Source organism: Festucalex cinctus, chromosome 1 (assembly GCF_051991245.1).
Source record: "Festucalex cinctus isolate MCC-2025b chromosome 1, RoL_Fcin_1.0, whole genome shotgun sequence".
NCBI lineage: Eukaryota > Metazoa > Chordata > Actinopteri > Syngnathiformes > Syngnathidae > Festucalex > Festucalex cinctus.
This window is the reverse complement of record NC_135411.1, coordinates 40,003,162-40,017,126: the sequence shown is the minus strand read 5'-3', so window position 1 is coordinate 40,017,126 and position 13,965 is coordinate 40,003,162. Positions and strand designations below refer to the sequence as shown.

General features: G+C 40.7%; 2 protein-coding genes across 5 annotated transcripts; one reads left to right on the top strand and one right to left on the bottom strand.

Annotated features, from left to right (window-relative positions):
• The first annotated feature begins 5,247 nt into the window (after nt 1-5,247).
• Nucleotides 5,248-12,572, top strand: LOC144027754 (UDP-glucuronosyltransferase 1A1-like). Of its 4 annotated transcripts, none has more exons than XM_077535573.1 (11): nt 5,248-5,383; nt 5,574-5,698; nt 7,973-8,478; nt 8,572-8,635; nt 10,297-10,445; nt 10,591-10,718; nt 10,845-10,938; nt 11,023-11,148; nt 11,392-11,479; nt 11,550-11,769; nt 11,840-12,572. In XM_077535573.1, the coding sequence occupies exons 3-11, from the start codon at nt 8,011-8,013 to the stop codon at nt 12,108-12,110; spliced, it is 1,608 nt and encodes a 535-aa protein (XP_077391699.1). In that variant the 5' UTR covers nt 5,248-5,383; nt 5,574-5,698; nt 7,973-8,010; the 3' UTR covers nt 12,111-12,572. The 4 variants fall into 4 exon arrangements, with proteins under 4 accessions (XP_077391699.1, XP_077391705.1, XP_077391684.1 ...); XM_077535579.1 differs by having other exon boundaries at nt 7,871-8,478; nt 10,845-10,917; XM_077535558.1 differs by having other exon boundaries at nt 7,871-8,478.
• On the bottom strand, nt 12,203-13,964 carry ndufb3 (NADH:ubiquinone oxidoreductase subunit B3). The gene is made up of 3 exons (XM_077535595.1): nt 13,871-13,964; nt 12,576-12,704; nt 12,203-12,454 (listed from the first exon to the last, which is right to left on the bottom strand). Exons 2-3 carry the CDS (start codon nt 12,701-12,703, stop codon nt 12,304-12,306), a joined length of 279 nt encoding a protein of 92 aa, XP_077391721.1. The 5' UTR covers nt 12,704; nt 13,871-13,964; the 3' UTR covers nt 12,203-12,303.
• Between the last annotated feature and the right edge of the window lies 1 nt (nt 13,965).

Below are 13,965 nucleotides of genomic sequence, written 5' to 3'. Positions count from 1 at the left end.
AATTACGTGCCACCCAGGAGTGAATAGGACTTTTCAGGTACTGCAGCAGAGGTTCTGGTGGCCTGGAATGAGGAAGAACACCCAGGACAACGTGGGGGAAGTCTTCCTACCAAGCAGGGTTGCTTCAGCCTTTGCCGATTCCTTCCCGGCCCTGGTCTCACATTTCACTGGACTTTGTGAAGGTCTTCCTCCCTCACGTGGTCACACAGTGGTCCTTACGGTCGTGGACTGTTTTTCGAAGTCAGGCCATTTCATCGCCCTAAGCAATGCCACTGATATCACTTAACACATCGCTCCAGCTGTGTTGATTGAGCTTGGCAGGAACGCATTTAAACTGCAATTGCTGTGTTGCGCCATTATGGAGGCGCTATATCAACAGCAGTGCACCGGAAAGACCAGAGGCAACAACCGAAGAAGAAACAGCTTTGTTCTTTTTTTATTTTATTTTTTATTTTAATTTTAATTTACCAAAGAAGATCAAGATCATGGAGCAACCGTTGCAAACGCCCATTTCCTGGTTGCGAGGCAGAGGTGGTGCATTCCATCGTCATAGAAACACAGTATAGCCTATACACAATAAACATAAGAATGTTTTACAACAACGCTAAACTATATATACAATTTAATATGTACTACTGGATGAATTTTTAATGAGTGTAGTTAAAAAGTGGCAAAAAATAATGGCAACTTTATATTCATATAATTTCACATTTCTAGTCCCTGATGGTGAAATGGTTGCAGGAGAGCGGCCCATAATGGTATCGGTCACCACTACCAGTACCCATACCTTATAATAAGACTGGTATTGACACCAATACCGGTACCTGATATCGGTATAGTCACCCATCATAGTCTAGGTGATACCACCTCTGCCTCCATTTGAGCCAGGAAAAAAAACCCTGTCGAAAATGTAAAGAAGTGTTTTTTCGTGACACTCTTGTGGGTAATTGATGCTTTGACCCCCCCACACCCCTTTGTTATTTGTTTTGTTGCTTTTGCTTCGCCAATGCGACGTACTACTACGCCGCCAGCCCCCCACTGGCCCGCAGGTAGTTCTTCGGCTAGCTTGTTAGCTTAGCCGCCGCTCGTTACCTAACGGGTTATTTTTCGCTATTTTAAGTGTATGATTGGTGCGCGGCATGCACCCCGTAACGTCGAGCCACATCTTGATCATCTCATTGGTTGATGTCAAGGAAGCCGAAATATTGTAATAACTATAATAACAGTGGAAAACGTTGATCAAAGAGGATTCTGTCCGAGAAGATGCCGACGCCGGTAACAATGAGCAGCGCGGATTGGGACTTTATTTTTTAGATGATCAACGCAGACTTGGGCAGTACGCCTCCTCCGACTAGGTTGCAAATTACCCCTCACCTGGATGATGCTTTTGTGGATGCCCCAAACAACTTTGGTCGCACTTACAAACTTCTGGAGTCGGCGAACGTGACTAACCAGGGTGTGTCTAGCAGTCAAGAGCAGGTAGGAAGAAATTTTAACTAACTTAAAGGGATCGTTCGGATTTTTTAACATGAATCTCAATTTCATCCTCACCTCCGGTGTGTGCGATCAACACTGACTTACCCCTGACAGCGTTCTGTGACACGAGTTCTGGTCCGGTGTTGGACGAGAGGAAAATAGTCCAGCAAGCTGGCTAGGGTCACCGAAATAAAGCGTTTTTCTTCTAAAAACAATTTGTGTTCAAAAGAGTGATACATTTGCATCACAATACTCCTTTTCTGAAAAAAGTCAGACGCCATTACCGCCAGGCACTATTTTTCTGTTCGTTCGTATTACTGCGCGTCGCCCTGTAGACAACCAATCTACGCGCTACAGACAGCTGATCCTTCCGCCTTCGAAAAGACAAACAACTTGTAGATTAGTGCGCGTCTATCAGCTGCATGCGGGGCGCCGCGCAGTGATACGAACGAACAGAAAAGTAGTACCTTCTTCTGACTTCTGACTTTATCTGGTTAAAGTAAAGTTGAAAATTAATGCTCATATGTGCTGCTCATTTACGCTACGGACCAAATATTAACTTTCCTTAAATGATGTGTTATGGTGTTTGTTGGTTAATTTAGTGTTTCATATGATTTGTGAGGAATCATCGCCAAATGTGAATGACGGTTAAAGCATAACTAACTATGCACATCCTGACTTTAACGAGCATGGTTGCAAAACAAGACTTAAAGAAACTCAGCTTATACTGTATGATTGTATTCTTCTTAAGTGCATTTCCCTTGTAGAACTGTTTGTCTAGTTGATTTAGTGTTTCAAATAAATTCTTTGATAACTTAGTTACATGTTAATTATATTCATTTTAAAGTTTCAAGCAGGTTGATAATCATAAATGTTTTTCTGCAGGTCCGTTGTGCACCAGAGGTGGTGAGCCAAATTCCTATTCGAGTAACGTAAGTAACATACACATTATGCACACATCATGTTTGCACCTCCATGCACATTTCTTTTTGGCTAATGTGCATCATTGTGTGTGTGTCTAGCAATGAACTGTTTAATCAGTTGAAGCCTGGCTCCTGTTTTGAACTTCCTCCTCATCAAAACACAACAAATTCCACCCCAAAGTAAGGATTCTTTGCAAAGTGTTTTTCCACACAGAGGTGATGTGTTTTCTCATGCTTCTTTTTCTCAATAGGAAAAAAGAGGAATTTTGGGGCCCAGGATGTGAGCAGGCCTTATGTTTAGAAGCCCCCCAATGCCTTCATTCTGTTATGGAGGAGCAGCGGCCCATTTATCAAAGCACAGTTTGTTAATGAAGACAGCGCCACCGTGAACATGATCCTAGGAAAAATGGTGAGCATGTGTTTGTGACACTCAGCTTGAATGCATGTGTGCTGACACTGTGATGATGTCCACAGTGGAAGTCGCTGACGCTGAACAAGCAGCAAAAATACTTCCAGTTATCAAAGCAGCTCAGGGAGATCCATGCTAGCAAGTATCCGGGCTGGTCCTGCAAGCTCAACTACGTGAGTCAAGTACTGGTAGTTGTAATCCAGAGGTCAATAATTATTGGACCAATGTCTGTTTTGTGTTCAATGACTGAATGGAAAAAAAAACAAAAAAAAAACTACCCTCATCGTACTTTATTAATCTCCTAATGTGCCTTTACAAAGATGATAAAGGTCTGTTTTGTTTTACACTTCTAACAATACAGTTTCATTTGCTGAACCAGACTGTGAAAAATTCATTTTATTTCAGTTCACACAATATTAGAAACATCTTTTAGTTGATGATGTAGTGCAGTGCACTCTTTAAACTCACCGTACTGGTAAGATTTATATCACATGGTTTATGGACGCCAGGTTTCTATTCCTCTCCTTCACTTGGGAAAGCCATCTGATTGGTTAACCTGACCACGGCTATTAGGGTAAACGAAAACTAATGTAACTAATATTAAAAAAACAACACAAAAAAATAAAACATTTTTGTTAAAGAAATAAAATAAAATAATGAAAATGTTTTTTAAAAAACTGAAAACTAACTGAAACTACATTTTATATTTACAAAACTAGTAGTCATCATTTTCCAAGCAGCTAAAAGCCAAAGAGGCTGCGGGAGTGGCCAATGTATCCTCCCCCGACTTTTCATCCGCCGCCATGCAGAGCGAGTTTTTGTTCAACCTGTTTTGACACGGCTCCACGAGGACTCACAATAACCTAACCCAGTGTTTCTCAATTCCGGTCTTCAAGCCCCCCTCGCCAGCCGGTTTTCCATGTCTCCCAATTCCCAATGCAGCTGATTCCAATGACAGCTAATCAGCCAGCTCTGGAGAAACCTGATAACGATCCTCACCTGCGTTGCAATTGGGAGACATGGAAAAAGGCTGGCTAGGAGGGGGCTGAGGCCCAGAATTGAGAAACACTGACCTAACCTTACATGCATGCACATTGTCACTAGGAGTGTGCCAAAAAATCGATTCATAAAAGAATCGAGATTCTCATTTATTAATCGAATCGAAATTAATATCCAAAAATTGATTTTATTTAAATTAGAAATGAAGAAGAAGGGGAAAAGGCAGTTGTAGCCCACATGCTGTTTTTGTGGAAAAAGGCACTTACGATACAAAATTAATAAATGTTTAAACAAAAAAAAAAAGACACTTTAATGTCTCTATTTGTCATTTTGTCTTGCAAAGCAGACTGGAGTAGATCATGACAATGTTGTGCATATCTGTAAATTGAAGCAGAAATCACTTGTCAACCAAATAATTTTGAAACAAAAATCGTTTGAATCAAGAATCGAAAAATCGACTGAATCAAATTGTAGACCCAAAAATTGTAATCGAATCGAATCGAATCGTGAGAGTCAAAGATTCCCAGCCCTAATTGTCACTCACTGGAGAACGATGTACTTGATCAATATATTATTTTCAATCCGTTTTATTATTAAGATTTATAACTGGAGAGCACTGTTCTGTATCAGTTAATTATAATCCATTACATTAACTATAGGCTTAGATTTGACTTTATTGATCCCTTTGGGTTGGCTCCCTCTGGGAAATTTACATGTCCAGCAGCAATAAGAACAGATAATAAAATAAAAATAATTCAATCAATCAATAAATAAGGTTATTACACCAGAGATTGAATTAAAAATAATAATAATAATAATAATAATAATAATAATAATAATTCAATCAACCAATAAATAAGGTTATTACACCAGAGATTGAATTATTATTATTATTAATAATAATAATAATAATAATAATAATAATAATAATAAATAAAAATGAAATCAATCAATAAATAAGGTTATTACACCGGAGATTGAATTAATAAAATTAAGCAATGACCAATCACAGCTCACCCCTTTTTCCGAAGCTGAGCTGTGATTGGTCATTACATGAGACTTGAGCAAAACTTCTGGATTTTGTTACTTAATTCATATTCCACACAATATTTACCAGAATACCACATTTCTACTAGTGGGGCTGCATAAAACATCTTATTCCCAATAATATTTTAGGGGGTTGACTTCCTTTATACATTTGCAGTTCAGCCATCCCAGCCCCATTAAATCAGGATAAACTTCAAATTCACAATAAAGTATCCACATTATAGTATTTAACACCAAAACCTTGTTTGATTGTACTTTTCTGCCTCTTCGTGGCTATTTTTTTCCACAAAACAAAATGCCGTCTCTGTGCTATGAACGATCATCTGATTTCTCCCAAAAACATTTGACTTGTCTTCGTCTTCTTCGCTCCTCTGTTGTTCCGCCTGTCTTCAGAATGGGATCTCTGGTGGGAGGCGACGTGAAACGTAAACAAAGGAGCAAAGAGGGAGGAGCTACAAGGTTACGAAATGAGATTTGGCCTCAGCGTGTGAAACTACTCGGATATGATGCGGATTACAAGTCAAGTAAGGTAAAATAAAAATACAGAAACGCGAGCATGTTTTTTTTAATTGCTGCGATTTGTCAGCGTTTCTGCCATGCTGGAGGTGGCAAGTCAGTTTGAACTTTGAACCAACCTATATGGATGCGGACTGAACTTCATAAAGTTACTAAACGTTGAATAGCACGCAAATTGAATGAAGTTTACTTGTTTGTTACAGTGATCATTGTGGCATACCAAGGGAAGTTTGTACTCAGCAAGAAGAAGAATAGAAGAAGGTAACTTTTCGAGGCAGAGGAGGAACGACAGGAAGAAGTGGCGAGTGAGCCCCTGTTCACCTTGCAGGTAATTGACGCACTCGGCTATGTATTTGGTCATTGCATATTACTTTTGGAAAAAGATATTAAATATAGAAAAATGACTCGTTATTTGATTTTCGTTTCAAAACAGAAACACCAAAATTGAAATACAGCTTGATTTCGCGTTTTTCTGTCTGGAACGGGTAAGGAAAAGTCCAATAAATTTTTATTTCAGAAACCAAAATAGGATCTAGCAGGAGACACAAATCGAAAAAAACGGCCTGAAGTTCTGTTTTGGATTGCCGGAAGTTGTCACTGCGAGCAATTCTCATACTGGCCAAGAGATGACGACACTGGCATATAAAAAAATGATGTCTTCTGTACATCTCCAGGCTCTAGCTAGCCAAAATTCCACGAACGGTAACCACACGTGGAGATCATTTCTGGAACCTATATTTTAATGCAATAATAATAATAATAATAATAATAATAATAATAATAATGAAACGAAAATCAGACATTGCTTTTAAAATCGTGGTTTAGAAAAACCTGTGTAAAATACTCATTTTCTGTATTGTAAAATTTGAACTGAAACAAAATGTGAATACTTCTGATTTCCTTAGCATCATCCTTAGCTCCTTTCCATGAGTAAACAAGTTATCTTTGTGTTTTAAGCAAAACAAGAAATCATGGAGATTGGAATTGGCGGAAAAAAGAGAGCATTTTTTTTCCCCATTTTCTGACATTTCTGACATTTTCTACAAACTTGCGAGTAAAACCCTGAGAATGCAGTCATTACCGAGTGATAGTTGACCACTTATAAGTAGTGTTGTTCCGATACCGATACTGGTATCGGCAGAGGCACCGATACGGCAATAAAACAGTGGTATCGGTATCGGTGAGTACTAACATGTAACATGCCGATACCATTATTTCCAATGCTTATATAGGATTTTGGATGCAGAATCATCTTGCTCGTGCATGACGTTCACTGATATGTGACATGTTCACTGCATGCCGATCTAAGATATCTTATTGGCCCTTGAATTCTCTGAACCAATGGCAGGACAGCTTTTTCATGTTGAGAATTAAAAACCTTAGGTATCGGTATGGTATCGGCATCGGCCGATACTGCAAAGCTGGGTATCGGAATCGGTAGCCAAAAACGGTATCGGAACAACACTACTTACAAGTTTGACGGTATCTGTGATGCTATGAGAATTTACATTGTAAATATTAGTACGATAACTGGTAACTATTGTCATGGATGATGACAGATTGAGCAAATCTCGGAGTTTATCTGCTGAAGTCAAATCAAGCGAAGTCCATAGTGACAGTATATGACGATATTTTTGTTAATGCGGCATAAACGATTAAAAAGTTGTTTTGCAGTTCGTCTGTGCCCCTGGTTTAATTTAATAGAAAATAAACACAGAAGGTTGTGAATCTTTTACCTAATTGCAAGAGATTCATATAGTTAATGTGTATTTAATAAACCTATTATTATCTGAAATTTAAACAATGTCTGTCACCATGGATATACAAAAACATGTACAAATGGCATTTTTGTATGGCATTAAAAAAAAGATAAAAAATAATAATTTCAAAACACCTTATGTTAATATGACCTATAATTTGGAAACTTACCAGAGGTGGGTGCGTTAATGAATTTTGAGCGCCCGTCACTCGGTAATTGTCAACAGTCGTGACCACCTGCCATCATCGTCAATCCTTCGATATTTTAAGCCGAACCACATTGTAATCGTCAAAGTTTCCCATTCTTCAAAGTAAGCATTTGTCATTGATATATTGATGGAAAGCCCACCTCTGACAGTTTCACAAGTGTACTCACCCACTTATAATTCAACAATGTGACTGTTTATAATTAAACAATCACATTCAAACTCATATTGAATGGGACTCAGCACGCATCTGCCATTATGCGTTTTGAATTGAACAGCCCCAAAGCATTATGCAACCTTTGTGCTTCATATAAGGACAGTGTGTAGGATTTAGTGCCATCTAGTGGCACTCATTACAGAGTGTACTAGTACATAGACCTTATACTACATCTCAAGTAGGACTATAATGCTCTCACGGATTTCCATACACCACATTATGTTTATGCCTTGGTACTTGGTATCTTTGAATGGTAAGCCATCGACTGAGGAAGTAAATGACTGATTACGCCTTATCAAACAACTCCCTCATCTCACAGGAAGGACTTTGAACACACACATCGCTACAAATCCACAGAGGAATTTCAGCAAGCAAGACACCGTCTCCTCAGGGGGAAATTCACTTCCCCTTTTTCTTCCAGCACATACTTGTGTGCTGCCCCGACAGGAAAGGACAACAATGAGGAGGATAGTCGTGTGCGCGCTCTTGCTGCTAAACGTGGCTGACACCGTGGATAGGGCCAAAGGATCTGAAGCAAGCGACAACATCCCTGAAGGTCACACCGGTTCGTACGTGGGGAAACTGCTGGTGATACCAATGGATGGGAGTCACTGGGTGGGTATGAAGGCCATTTCTCAGGAAATGGGCCGGCGTGGACACCAGGTCACTGTTGTGATGCCAGAGGTCACCATACTGATTGGTCCAGGGGAGCACTATGAGACACTGACCTACCCTCTTCCGTTTGACAAGGCATTTGTTGACTTGGTTATGTCCAAGAACGTAGACATGTTGCAAAAATCTACGCTGCCTTTCATAGAGAGAATGCAGGAGAAATTCTCACAAATACAAAGAATTACAGAATTGCTTCACACCACTGCAGAGAGCCTTCTGTTCAATGCCAGTATTATCTCACATCTGGCTAAACAGGCGAGTAACTTGGAATAAAATCTCACATTGGCTTATTGCATATTTTTCGGTAACTCCTTTGTAGATAACTCTTAACTCCTCCTTATTCCACAGAGATTTGACGCTGTCCTGACAGACCCCATGGTGCCTACGGGGGCTTTAATAGCTCGGAAATTAGGTGAATGCTGCCACATTGAGATACGTTCCATCCTTCCATCTTCTATCGCACTCGGCCTCATTAGGTCATGGGTAAACTGCAATTTATCCTGAGTGACAAGAGGTGGCATCCAGCCAATCGCAGGGCACACAGAGACGAACAACCATCCACACTCACAAGCACACCTTGGGACAATTCAGAGCACCCAATTAACCTGCCATGCATGTCTTTGGAATGTGGGAGGAGCCTGGAGTACCCAGAGAAGACCCACGCAGGCACGGGGAGAACATGCAAACTCCACCCAGGAAGGCCGGAGCCTGGACTCGAACCCGAGTCCTCAGAACTGGGAGGCGGACGTGCTAACCACTAGTCTACCGTGCCGCCCGTGAATCATCTTGTTACCACCAAAGTTTTACTATATCTAAATTTGTATATTTATACAGAGGTGGGTGCGTCAATAAATTTTGAGCATCCATCATTCGTCAACATTCGAGACGTTCCATCATTGTCAATCCATCAATATTTCAAGACAACCCATCAATCTGTCATTCATGGATTCCTCAGCAAATTGAGCATCCGTCAGTATTTCTGCCGTTCGAAGTGGGCATCCGTCAATGTTCCGTCTTCGTCAAGCCGTCACCAAAATGGAACGACCGGATTGCCAAATTTATTGACAGATTGATTACATTGACGGATGAAAAACCCCTTCCGTCAAGTCCGTCCACCTCTGTATTTATTTTACTTTTTTATTTGTATCTTACATAAATATATTGTACATTAGGCGTTTTTCCACCGCCTGAACTTTTGGAGAACTTTTCAGTTTTGGTAAAATTCAGTTTGGGCGTTTTTCCACCAACAACAATTACCAGGGTAATTAAATTCTCCAGGGGGCATCCAAGTACTATCTCGGCAGCAGGGTCGTGCTGAGCCAGGCAGGAACTTTGAGGGGGCGGGCTGCAATGACCACGGCTGATTGGTCAAATTTGGGGGGCGTTGTTTTTATATTGGCTGGACTCAATCAAACTCATTTGAATTAATTACCGAGAACTGCAAGACGCTGTGGAAACACAAATCATAAATTCCCTGCATAACTTTTACCACCAAGAACTCCCTTTACCCAAAACTCAAAGTTCCTGGGGTTGTTGGTGGGAAAAACGCCTATAGTTTTAAAACGGGAGGCACGGTGGGTGGGTGGTTAGCACGTCTGCCTCCCATTGCTGAGGACGCAGGATCGTGTCCAGGCTCCGGCCTTCCTGGGTGGAGTTTGCATGTTCTCCCCATGCCCGCGTGGGGCTCCAATCTACACTCTTGCCTAGGACACCAAATCACCTGCTAATACAGGCCATATACAAACTATCATTCACACTCATTTGACAATTAGGGATAATTTCAAGTATTTGTTAAACCTGAGAGGAGAGTAGACAAGATCGCACAGAGATGTAAGATGAAATTAGACATGACAAAGGCCAAACAAGACATAGTAGCATGGGCTAATGAGGGGTTGAAGACTCTTTACAGGTTGGCTAGTCAGAGAGAAAGAGAGAAAACGGAATGATGTGCAGCAAGTAAGGGTGATTTAGGATAAAAATGATCCTTTGAGAGATAAATAAGAGAGGGGGACAATTGGATTTGGTTTTTCAGTTACTGTTTTCCTCATGTCCATGTTTCTGGATCACTTTCAGGTATTCCCACTGTTAATTTACTGAGGGGAATTCCGTGTTTTTTGGACATGCAGTCGACAGGATGTCCATCGCCGCCTTCCTATGTGCCTCGCTTCTTCACCGGCCTCACAGACAAAATGGACTTCAAACAAAGAGTTCTCAACACTTTGGTGAATATTGACAGGCAAATGAAAAATGCTTGTAGTGATATACAGTATATTTGTGATTTGGTTGAAAATGTCTTCTTTAAATTAAACTGAATGAAATGTAATAAAGTGTCAAACTCAAGCTTTAACTATACTATGTGTCCTATAGGTGAGTGCGCTGGAGCCGCTCCTCTGCCGCGTCATCTATTGGCGTTTTGACCAAATTGCCTCGAAGTTCCTGGAAGAGGACGTGGGTGTAGCTGAGGTTCTTTCGGACTCTGCCATCTGGCTGCACAGGTAACATGCAAATGTCATACATTCAAACGTGAAAAAAATTCCGGGGGGGCGACAACAACAACATCAGAATTTCTATTAGTTTGTCTTTTTTGCATCTGAGTTTTCTAAACAAATATGTTGGAACAGGTTTGACTTCACAATGGAGTTCCCACGCCCTTTAATGCCTAATATGGTGCCAGTCGGGGGCATCAACTGCAATGTGAGAAATCCTCTGCCTGAAGTAAGGCCCGAGTATGTTTATGGATGACTGTAGCATTTAATGCAGTAAAATGTAAAAGTACTGCCTACTGTGTCTTTGTCAAAGGATTTGGAGCCCTGGGTGTCAGGAGAACATGGATTTGTTGTGTTCACACTGGGCACTTCATTGACAAAAATGCCAATTGAGTTCACACAAGTCTTCCTTGAAGCATTCAGACAGATTCCACAGAAGGTAACGTCAATCAAGATATGATATGTTTTTAAAGGTATTAATTGTACATGAAAAATAATTATCACATTAATTCTGAATAAAATATGAACTGAAGCGGTTCAAAGCAGGTAAGTGAATTTCCAATTGCCACGTGTGGCCGTAATTATTATTGTGCAAATATTTTTTTAACGGTTTTCTAACGGTATTCTGTCTGTTCGTATTTTAGTGCAGTACCTTTTTTTTTACAATTCGTTTTCCCATTAGGTAATATGGAGATATTCTGGTCATGTTCCTGATAATACACCGGAAAACGTAAAGATGATGAGTTGGGTACCCCAAAATGACTTGCTAGGTAAACAAATTGATACATGGATGGCTATCAAATCAATCCATGTTTTCTTATTGAGTCTACTAACTTTTAGCACATCTTGGAGCTCGTGCCTTCATCACTCATGCTGGCTCGCATGGTCTCTTTGAGGCACTTTGTCATGCCGTTCCCATGGTGATGCTGCCGATCGGTGGGGAGCAGCCTGACAATGCACAAAGAATGGCGAGTAGAGGAGTGGGAGTGGTGTTGGATATTTCATCCGTCACTGCAGAAGACCTGCTGCAGGGATTGAATGAGGTTATTAATGACACTCGGTAAGTTTTTTTTCCTCTTCAGTGTGAACACATTGCCTTGGCTCAATCCTACTAAAGGTCTTTATTTTAGGTACAAAGAGAAGATAACGAGGCTGTCCGCATTACACAGAGATCGTCCCATTGATCCATTGGACCTTTCAGTGTACTGGACTGAATTTGTGATGCGGCATAAAGGCGCCAAACATCTTAAAGCAGCTGTCAATCATCTCAACTGGTTTCAGTACTTCTGTCTGGACGTAATAGCGCTACTTGCTACAATTGTGCTGCTTGTTATGGTCTTGACAGCTAAATGTTTGAAGTTCTGCTGTCGGAAACTGAGCAGGAAGAGAAAACAAGACTAAATTTTAGCAATTGGAATATCCAATTCTCCATACAAAAAACAATTCAGGGGAGAGCTGCACATTATAGTGTAGGTATAATAAAAGAAGCCATGTGGTAATCAAAGAGAGATTTAATGAACGGCTAAATTCAGAATAACATTAGAATCAAAGAGGGATATTATACTGGGGACAAGATTAGGAACTAAAGAGTGCATTAGTGGGAGCCCTTCTTTGGTGGGAACAGGGCATACTCAACAGCCAGAGCGACAGTAAAGGCAACAAAGCCCCACTTGAATCCTCTCAGCAGCACATCGGACAGAGTCACGGGACGTGCAAACCCACCCGAGTACCTCCATGCCTCGTTGCTACACAAGCAGAGGGAGAGAGAGGCGCGGTTGAGTAAGGAATCACAGCACTATCAAATTATGTCACAAGTACTGTGTTAAAAAAATAAAAATAAAAAAATTGCTCTGTGTAAATGCTCACCGGGCCCATGGGTCCTTGAGGCCCCTGGCTGCCAACCTTTTCTGTGTAAACTCTAGTGGAGTGCCCTCAGTCTTCCACTGCCGCCAGTCTGGCATGGACAGCTTGCTGTGGCCATGGTCACCTCCCATACTAATAAGTGCATACATATGAGCATAATACCTTTAACACACATACTCAAAGTACAGCAACCAAATGATCTGTTTTGGGAAATACAATTGTTGATTTTCTTTATAGATGCTTATGTTAAAGTAATAAACACAATGATTTTAGTAAGCCTCACTACAGTTATGTATACTGCATACTCACTACTCACACAACACGGTTGACTAACCTTTGAATGCAGGAATACGAGGATACATGAAAATTGTATCTCTTCAACAACTATTTTCCAGTTGGAGCTATTTTGCCGTGAACGGCTTTGACTGGTCAATCGCCGGCACAAGGAATTATTGGCCGGCCGTGAATCTGCATTTTTTTTTTTTTAACCGTGATTACAGTAGGCTGGGCGTGAACTGGTTATTTTAGCTTGATTTGTAGGCTGCTATGCTGTGTTACTGTTCAACTGGCTTCCAGATGAACTTGTTCCCGTGTCTACATATTCGTTATAAGAAACAACACAAAACAACACAGCTCGTTCATAACTCCCGACTGGCTGCAAGAAATTGCAAACATAGCGAACAAACACATAAACGGTAAAGTACAGTGGGGTATATGATTCCGAGGCGAGTGTTATACGCCATATTTGCCGCGGCGCAGAACTTGTAGTTGTCGCGCAATTCACGGCAAAATAATGCTAATGACGACTTGCCTGCTACGGCAAAAATAACTCCGTTTCCGGTTCTCTCTACTTTGCCACCTAGATACGTTTCAACACGAAAGCTAAACGTGTGTTCAAACATCGCTACTATATCGTTCTTCATTAGAACGCGAAAAGTATGGTGGGGGCACAAGATTTTACTTTTGTAAAGCTGTTGCAATCTAGCAAAACTTGACACAGAAAACATCCGTGTCGTTAACCAATCTGACACTTATAATACTGTCAGTTAACGACACAACGGTTTGTGCGTTGTTAGTTTAATTTCAGTCGTCGACTCGTCAAAATAAATGACTGTGCTCAACACAAATAAATAGGTTCAAGCTAGCATTGCATGCTATTTGTGCTTATTCGTTAGCAACAATTGCAATATTTATCTGCGGTACTAACGAGCCTTTAACAGCAAACAATTGCAATATTACGCAGAAGAATTACAGGCGCGATTTTTAGAAATATATTTTTCTATTAAAACACATTGTACCTTGTATTCTGTGTTGTGACCTCCGCTTCTGCGGTGTGGTGTTACGACAGTTCCTATTGCTGTGCGGCAGAAGTATGGCAAGTGGTTTGGGGCAA